Source organism: Elaeis guineensis, chromosome 1, assembly GCF_000442705.2.
Source record: "Elaeis guineensis isolate ETL-2024a chromosome 1, EG11, whole genome shotgun sequence".
Classification (NCBI taxonomy): Eukaryota; Viridiplantae; Streptophyta; class Magnoliopsida; order Arecales; family Arecaceae; genus Elaeis; species Elaeis guineensis.
Window position 1 is genome coordinate 3,581,933 of NC_025993.2, and position 9,850 is coordinate 3,591,782.

The following is a 9,850-nucleotide window of genomic DNA, read 5'->3' on the forward strand; positions in this document are numbered from 1 at the left end:
TATTCTCTTTTCCTCTTTTGCAATGAGAATGTGGTTAGCTGAACAATGAGAACTGGTCTTGTTAATATGGTTTTGGTCATAAGGACCTTTGCTATTACATTTTCTGAATTGTAACATTGATTTCATGTTGATAGACAATTAAATTTGCCATACGCCAGAAACAGCAGGATTAGTAAAGAGGCCTGATGGTTGCATCTGATGTTAGTGTACTTTTATTCTTTGAGAGGTCTCATTTGATTTGGATTTCAGTGTGCCAAGGGAAATTTGGTATATGTTCTTAATATTCCTTTATCTTCTCTCTTTTGGTTCATGAATTTAGTTTGTTTTACTTGGTTTCTTATAACTTAACTTTGTTTTTCTTGAATGAATGAGAGAGGGGTTGCAGGCAGGGCATACATATTGTTCACCATACATATCCTGGATCATACATGGAATGGTTGCGATTTATTAGAGTGAAAGAAAATAGGGGACTTGTGCACTAGATTTTAGATTTTGAAGATTATACCAGCTCTTTTGCTTTAAGGCAATAATTGGATCTACCCGCTTAGGATAGAACTAAATCATCCATCTAATCTTCGAGTTTTAAAGTTTTTCTTCCACCCTATGTTAACGTCGTAATTCCTTCCCCTCGAAGGAAAAAAGGAGCAAAGAGGGCAGGAATTCAATTTATTTTTGGTTCAGATCTATGTGCCCCCCAAAAGAAATGATGTATATATTTTTTGTATGAGTTTTTTCAGGTATTTAGAAAATGATATGATCTGTTGTAAAGTCAATAATCGGTAAGTGTGCAAATTCAAGTTGTGTATGAGTTAATTTACTGGAATGTCAGTTGCTTGGTATTTTTGTTATTACCAAATAATCAGGAAGATCTGGGATCACTTTGAGATTTAATTGGTTTATATTATGATAACCTATTTACCTCATGACCCACATTTTAGTGGCTATAAGTTGGTTTACCAAGCAGTTCATTTGAAAAAAGCTGGCTAGGACTTCAAAACCACCAACCTTCAAATGAAAATCTGACCATACAAAACAAATCGGAGGTTATTGTTCATTTGGGGTTGTGAATTGTTAAAGAATCAAAGAGTTACAATCAGGCAGGTAGAAACATAGCTTTGTCAGAATGATGTGCTTTGATAAGTAATCATAGGGCTAATGTTCCCTGTCTATTATTGTAATTTATGTAAGCTAGCTAGATATGCAGAGCCAATTTTTGTTGCTGAGTCCAAGTTTTGACAAGAAAACCCATATACAAGTGCCAAAGATCCAATTTCTGCTACTCTAAGTCTTTCATCTCTATTGCAACTGGAAGAGCCACACTGATTTGGTTTCTAACATCGATTTTTCACACATTTTGTTGATGAGCAACTGGGAAAGCAGGGCCATAAAATAGAATAAAATAATTAAGGAAACATCTCTAATGCTGGAAAGTTCATATGCAACTATGAAAAACTAATTTACCGGTTAAACATTTCATTCTGTAATTTTCCCTTTTACAAAGAAATGCAGGATGTTTTGATCATACATTCCTATGATTTAGCTTCTGTTTTATCTTCATCTGTTATCTTCTTGACGAACTCTGCATTTTGTGTTAAACATCTTGTACATGCCTCATCCTAACAGAACTTTAGGTCCTTATTCTTGTTAATGTATTTAGAAAAAATGGGGTTTTTGCGAGGGTGACTGCATGAATAGGGACTTTGGATCTATAATTTGGTGTTAAAGGTTTGATGAGGTTGGATTTAAATACCTTCAATTGTCCCGTGATATTTAGTTTTTGCCTCTTTTTTCTCAGACTGTAGCTCATAAATTGCTCATAGTTATACAAGTAACAAACTTTTGGAGAAAAAATAAAGTTTGAGTTGATCATGAAGATCAGGTACAGGTAACAATGCCTGGTAATATGTATATCTTACAACAGGACTAACTGAAGATGTCACCATTCAAAACCCTAATTGCTATGCTTGTGATGTCCTGAGTTCAAGTATGCAGAAATACTTGGTCACCTCTAAAATTTTATATGAATACCCAAACTTGTGCATGTTTTATTTCTTACCATCAGTTCCAAAACTTTCACTTCTGATTCTCCTCCACTCTTTAACATAATTTGTTCTTAGTTGCATAATGATTGGTCAGCAAACAGATCGAGGGAAAGCACAAGCTCATGCATTGTCTTACTGATTGATAACTCTTTTCTGTTTCATAAACCATCAGTTAAACTTCTTCCACATGTAACTCATTAATCTACAAGCTTTTGTGAATTAATTCCTTTCTGATATCGTCTTTGATGGTCCATCGTGTTCTATCATAAATCGAATGCTAGCTCCAGATTAAGTTGTATTCGAGCAGTATTTAAGATATAAATATTATGAAAAAAATTATATTCTACATCATATGCATCATATCAACCGTATATCATCGAAACAATCGTAGGGTGAGGAAGGTGGCAATCCATGATGAGTACACGATGAATGGGGCCTTTAAAGCGAGATGAGGTGATTCGCATGGTGGGCAGAAAGTGGTTTTTCGTGGTATGAATTGTGGGCAGAACGTGGTGTATAATTTCGTGGGTATGGAACCCTTGTGTGACTACCATTATGTTCTCCTACTTTTACCAGCCTTGACTAGAAGATAACCAGGATAATGTTGAGAAAAACTAAAAAGAAAAAGCCCTCAAATCTATCCATGCCTCCTGCCAAGGTCCAAGGGTTTTAGCCATCTGGACCCCATCGTATAAAACCCCCCTCTCCTCCCCAAAACCTAACCAAAGTAGTAGGGTTTTCGACTCCTGGTTCTCTCTCGTTATCAGGAGGAGGAGAGCACTCATCATATCCCCATGTCGTTGTACCGCCACCTCCTCCGCTCCCTCCACCGCGCCGCCGACCCACGGCCTCTCGTGATCGCCCGCCCCTTCGCCTTTTCCTCCGCCGAGGAGGCCGCCGCAGAGCGGCGGCGGCGCAAGCGGCGCCTCCGCATCGAGCCCCCCCTCCACGCCCTCCGGCGCGACCCTTCCACCCCCCGCCCCCCACGCGATCCCAACGCCCCCCGCCTCCCCGACTCCACCTCCGCCCTCGTTGGCCCCCGGCTTAACCTCCACAACCGCGTCCAGTCCCTCATCCGTTCGGGGGACCTTGACTCCGCCTCCGGCACCGCCCGCCACGCTGTCTTCTCCTCCGTCCGCCCTACCGTCTTCACCTGCAACGCCGTCATGGCCTCCATGCTCCGCGCCCGCCGCCTCGACGACGTCGTCGCCCTCTTCACCTTCTTCTTCAACCAGTCCAACATCGTCCCCAACGTCGTCTCCTACAACATCCTCATCAACACCCACTGCGACGCCGGCCGCGTTGATACCGCCCTTGACGTCTACCGCCACATCCTTGACCACGCCCCCTTCTCGCCCTCCCCGGTCACCTATCGCCACCTCACCAAGGGCCTCGTCGACGCCGACCGCATACAGGACGCCATGGACTCCTCCGCGAGATGCTCAACCGTGGCCACGCCGCCGACTCCCTCGTCTACAACACCCTCATGGCCGCCTTGATCGACCGCGGCAACATGGACAAGGCCCTAGAGCTCTTCGACGAGCTCCGCGAGCGCTGCCTCGTCTATGACGGCGTCGTCCACGCCACCCTTATGGAGGGCTATTGGAAGCGCGGTATGGACAAGGAGGCCATGGAGTCCTACCAGACCCTCCTTGACCGCCAGTTCAAGATGAGCCCTGCCACCTGCAATACCCTCATAGAGACCTTGCTGAAGCACGACAAGCGGGCCGAGGCCAACAAGCTCTTCGAGCACATGCTCGACAACCACACGCCTCCCAGCTTTGCCGCCATCAACACCGACACCTACAATCTCATGGTGAATCAGTGCTTCAAGGAAGGAAAGTTTTTGGAGGCCATCGAGGTGTTCCACCGGACAGGGAAGAAGCCATGCGTGATGGATGTCGGCTGTTTCAACAACATCATTGGAAAGCTCTGTGAAAATGGCCTTCTTTCAGAAGCAGAGAAGCTGTTCGAAGAAATGCCTGGGAAATCGGTGAATCCAGATGCGGTGACCTATGGGTTTTTGGTTGACACATGTTTCAGAGAAGGAAAAGTGGATGATGCCGTGCGGTATTTTGAGAAGATGGTGAACACTGTAGAAGGGGCTCCAAAAGTTGATGTGGGGTTCTACAACAAAATGTTTGATGTGTTGGTCAAGGCAGGATCAATCGGTCATGCACTGGAGATTTTTGGGAAGATGGGGGAGAGAGCACTTAGGCCGGATTCAGCTAGTTATGAGATTTTAGTTAGAGGGCTGTGCGAGGAAGGAAACCTGAACCAAGGACGGGATTTGCTGGAGCAGATGGTGAGGTGCAGAATAACTGTGTCACCTGAGTTCCATAGGTTTTTATTGGATGCTTTTGGTAAAGCAGGACGAGGTGATGAGATAGAACATCTGTTCATTGGGAATGCAGGCAATGTTCCTCCTCAATTCCAACAGGTAGCAACCTGAACTAGAATATTCTATGCTTCATAAAGCCCTTCTCCACCATTCATGATGGAAGAAACTGAACTGACTTCTTAGAGTATAAATTTGAAGCGAGTTGTTTTCCTCTCGGGAGATAGTATTGAAGTATTAGGGTCTGGTGGTAATTGTTGTGTCTTCCTATGAACTGTGCTATCTGATCCATAATATTTATGATTTTGGTGTATGAACATATTGAAAATGATTTAGTCCATGTCCTAAAGCTTTATCAGTTTGTCTAGTAAAAGCGCATGAGTGATTCATTGGTGATACATTATATGTTTTCCCTTTCGTACATGTGCTGTTGATTTAATATGTTGTCTCTTCATTTTGTTTGTGTTTTAAAATTTGGTCAGCAACATTTTTGTCAAATAACTTCTCTCGTTTTGGAGGAAATACTAACTTTAATTTGGTTGCTTGCAATTGTTATTATAAGTTTTCTTTTAAAAGGTAAATAAACTAGTAGAATGTATGACATATGTTTGTCATGTTATGTCACAGCTGTATATTCATCATTTATTTTCATAGAAATCTATCATCTGCAAAGGCTAAAATCAACTATAGAAAGCATTTCTGTATGCTAGATAAGCTTTGTTATAAGTGGAAAAGTTTCTGTTTTGCGCACTTTATAATACAAGATATCTCCTTGAGCAAGGAGATGTCTTTAACTCTTATTTCTTTTGTTTTTTATTTGTCCAAATATGTCTAAATCACTGTGTGTGGAGCAATATTAAGCTGTGAATAGATCTCACAAGCATGCTTACAAAACAAAATTAATGCTCAGCACACTCAAGATTTCTATCTATGGGTGGTTTGCAAGGTAGGCATGTGGCTTCCACACCTAATCACAAGCAATTAGATGCTAACCTCTATTCTTGGGTTCATTTTGACATTAGTTTGTTATTGTGTTAATACTTTGTTTCAAACATCACTATGCAAAATGCAAGACCATGTGCACCCCTGATGAAGGGGAGAAAAAAAAAAGGAAAAAGAAGTGTGAAAGGTTAACAGTCAGTCACTACTCAGTTCTCCAATCTTATGGGTGATCAGTTGAATGGTACCCATGGCCCCAATGAAGAACCATCCACCCTGTGTACTGCACCAACTCCAGCTGCCACAGAGGACCAATGAACTGAGCAATAACTGGATGGTGATGTCTAACAATACTCAAAAACCATGAACGATAAAAAGGTCTTGCATTAACCCAATGAATTCATGAATTAACCTTGCATGGGAAGTCTTTTTTTTGTCCTTGTGACAATATGGAATGTGAAAGAAACCATTCATGGAGAGGGGTTAGTATGACTGAATTAGTAATAGGGAGGATCTAAATGCTACCGACCAATGTTGTCATGGGTTTCAAAAAGGAATTCTATATGGTTGAGAATCTTCTGAAGTAAGAGGTGTTATGGTTGGATTATGAAGGAATATGTGATGATCTGTTTCTTTGAAGGTTGTTTTCTCATAATTATGATGGTGAGATGTGGAGATCAGGACTGGGTGATGAACGACATCATTCATGACTTTCTGATAGGTGTAGCACTTATGCTAAGTTACATGGAGGGACTGATGGGTTTTTAGTGCTGTGCAAGGTGTACAGTGTATGTCTCTTGCGACTATGCTCCCTGGACACCTAACTTCTTTCCTTGCTCTGCGAGCTGCTTATCAGGTTCCACATGTGAGCCACAAAGTTAGGTACACTGTGTAGTGCATGGTGTGGGCAAGTGTTTAGATCTACAGAATCTTGCATCTCTAGCATGTGTCTGGGTTCAGCAACGTGTATTATGTTTTTGTGATTTGTTGTTAAAAACACGGGATGTAGCATGGCTTGACCAATGAAATCCTTTAAAATTAGAAAGGTCTTGATTGATAGAGCAAATGGAGGTGCAATCTCCTCCCTTTGTGATTTGGTGAGAAATTTTGGTTGATTAGAATTGTCTCCATGCATATATGCCTGAGGTCTCATCTGCAGTGAATATAATACTACTAATTCCCTTCACTGAAGTATTTAAGGAAACAAGGAAATATGTATTCATTCAAATTCATTGGACATCAAGTTTGGCCTTCTTGGAGCATTCTGTATCATAACAACCTTAGTTGTTCTCCATGTTAGCAAGGATCTGATTATATGTCCTGAGTAATCATCCAATAATTCATTTGTATTATCCTACAGAGTTTTCCTTTAGAATAATACCATCGTAGGTTACTTGAAGAAACATTTCATGCTTTCTAATGCTAATTGATAATTGCCTTTGAGCCACTCCTACTTATCTATATTGGAAGACAAATATCTAGTTTATTGATGCCTTGAAGAGGTACATGTTATTTGTTGGAAAATACTCAAATGGCCATTTTGCATTTCTTAGCTTGTGGTAGCAAGTGACAATGGGCATTCAAGACAAATAGATAATGGGTTGAGAGGAAGGGTTTCGGTGAAGTTGGGAGAGGAAGCTAGTGAGTTTATTACAATGTCTGATGAGAACCTGAGTGAAACAAGGGTGATACAAGGGGATTTTCTTTTGTTCTTGTGGTAGATTCACTCACTTTGCTCAAAGAGAAGCTCAAAGAGAGTTCATATTTTTCTTATGCAAGCAATCTAAGTGCAAGTTAGCTTTTAACTAAAGCTGATGTAGTTTTAGCCCTGCTTAGCTTATCAAATTTATAAGAAAAAGGATGAAATGCTTAGGCCTGACAAATACATTAGGAAACACAGTTGGGGGAGAAGTTATGCCCTCTTTGTTGCACCCTTTGCATATGCAAAGTGATTATGTAAATGCTATCTGCATCCTGTAATTACATATGAAGGAGAATCAAGTGAATATGGGGATGGTGGTGGATGTTGTTGCCTGGGGAATCAAGAGTGCATATGGTTGTGTGATTGGAAATGGACAATTGACAGCCATTGTCTGCTGTAGCTACACTAGGCAGCTCTATGCGACAAAGATGGTAATAAGACCTGAAATTTTGTAAGGTTGGTATGTCTAAGGACCCTATTTTGGGTGGGGAACTATTTTTCACCATGGTGATTTCTCCAGTAGAAGTCAAAAAACTAAAGACCATCATTGCTGGTGCATAGATTAATTGAGACTTTTTTAGTGAGGTAGTGATCCAGTGATGAGTTTGTCAAGGCAGTCATGTTGTCGAAATATCTGCATCCACAGTGATGAATAAGGACATGGAAGATACAGTGACATGCAGGACACGTGGTTGTTGTACTTTATATTTTGACAATTTGACATTGCAAGGATAATTGTTGTGTCTCCCTTGTTCTTTTCGGCATAAATTATTGTTGATGATGCTTTTTATAGGATAATTGTGATGCCTCCCTTGTTCTTTTTGGCATAGATTGTTGTTGATGATGCTGTACTTTCTAAACTTTATTTTAAAGGAGGTTATGCTGCTGATTAGGTGTTGGATAGGGATGGGAAGGGTAGGATGGTCAATAGAGTGGGTGTCGATGCAATCAATAAGCTATGCTTTTTATTGGCATGATGGCTGTAGGTAGCTATTTTCTTAAAAGTTTAGCAAGTTGTTTTTGCTGCTAAGTTGGCAGTTGCAGTACTTCTCATGCAGTGAAGTGGAAGCTAACTTGGTGAGTCTCCATATGTTGCAATTTGTAGGGTATGGGTGGCAGATATTGGTAACTTAGATATGTGGCGATTTGTTGAATCCAAAATTCATCAAATAGAAAGGCGGTTCACAAAGGAGAAGAGAGTATACTAGGATTCAACCTCAAACAAATATCTTTTGAATGAATTCATCACTAAAAGATTGGGATGCCTCAGCACCATATAAACAAACTTGTGTTGAATCATTGACGGGACCAGAAAATTCCAATCTTGAAGTAAAACTTAAGAGAAACCATAACAATGGATATAAGCAATCTAGCCCTATCCCTCATTTATACAGGAGGCAGTAAAGGAGGCTATAGAGTTGAATGATTTGGATGTAGTCTTGGATTGTTTTATTTTTCTTCTCAAGAAATTAGAAAAGATACTAATATATTGTTCTGGTTGACTGTGTGATGTTGGTAGGTTGTTCTGTATAGGTGGAAAGTTTACAGTTTAAAGGTGCAGTTCTAGAGTTGAACATATCGTCAGCCTCCTAAATGCTGTCATATTGAATTTTGGAGAATTTGAGTCTTGGCATGGTTATATCTAAAGAAGCATATTATTTGATAAGTTCAATTTTTTCCATGACTTTCTTACACAAAAGACTATTAGTTGCAATATTATGACCAGAAAAAAGTTGCATATAAGGCCTTTGTTATAAAGATAAGATTATTTCTTGTGATATTAGTCTAGAAAAAGTTGTATTTAAGGCCTTGTCAAGGTTTTTATGAGGATCATCTCTGCTTGCCCTAGTGAAGCAAGTGAAGTTCATGAAAAAGTATCTTTTAGTTGGGTATTTCTCCTTACAAAGTCTCATTGTTGGAATTTTGCTACTGGAACTTTTGCTAGTTGCACGGTCTGATTCACTGAGATTGTCACCAGGACGGTGTTTAAAAAGTTGAGGTGAAAGTACTATTTTGGCATCCCTCTTATTTGTTTAAACCCAGAGTCATTCACCGAAGGAAGCAAGAGATTGCAAAGAAATCACTGGCAGTTGCTTATGTTGATGAGGCTCCCTTCTCTCTTACATGTAGTTCTTCAAAAATGATTCAGACATACATATACCCAGTAATGTACCAATATCAATAACCAGATATAGTTATTCATTAGATAGAGCCTGTGCTAAGAGCAGTCACGGGTCATTTCATTGTATGCCAGTTAATTCTGTTCTCAAATATTATGCACTAGATTGTCTTCAGTGACGTGACTTATTTCTGCTGCAGTAACTAAAAGAGCTTCACAGATGTGTGATACGTTCTCATTATCATGGTCAATTAGATGGAAGCTATTGTTGAGAAGAAACGCGAAGCATTGTTTGCCACAGCTGTTCCATCCACAATATATCGTTGGACATGCAACATAACTTCACTTATTTATATCCTCATGATTCATCTGTATACCTTTTTCAGTTTTTACAGCTCTAATTCCTAAAATTTGTTCCTACATCTTGGTTATGTATGGGATACCATGATTAGACCATTATATGCTCTTGGTACATAAAAATATTTTTGCTCCGGACGTGCTTACCTCTTCTTATCTGAAATTTCTTGTATCCTTGAGGGCGAGCAAACTTATCTAAGGCCTACTTATTATGTAAGATTTATCGGGCAAGAAATGCTTTGGGATCAATATGGGAATTAGGGGGTGTGTGGTTGGGGCAATTAAGATTTAGAATAGGAATCGGAATGGATGACTCCTATTTTAACTGTTTGGTTGTGGAGAAGCTTTTTCTG

The 9,850-nt window shown here is 40.2% G+C and overlaps 1 protein-coding gene across 1 annotated transcript; it reads left to right on the plus strand.

Moving 5' to 3' along the window:
* The first annotated feature begins 2,674 nt into the window (after positions 1 to 2,674).
* Positions 2,675 to 9,635, plus strand: LOC105034475 (uncharacterized). Its single transcript, XM_029262388.2, is given in 3 exon segments — positions 2,675 to 3,467; positions 3,470 to 4,482; positions 9,341 to 9,635. Coding segments are annotated over 3 exon segments (1,647 nt in total). The 5' UTR covers positions 2,675 to 2,836; the 3' UTR covers positions 9,344 to 9,635.
* Positions 9,636 to 9,850: the final 215 nt, after the last annotated feature.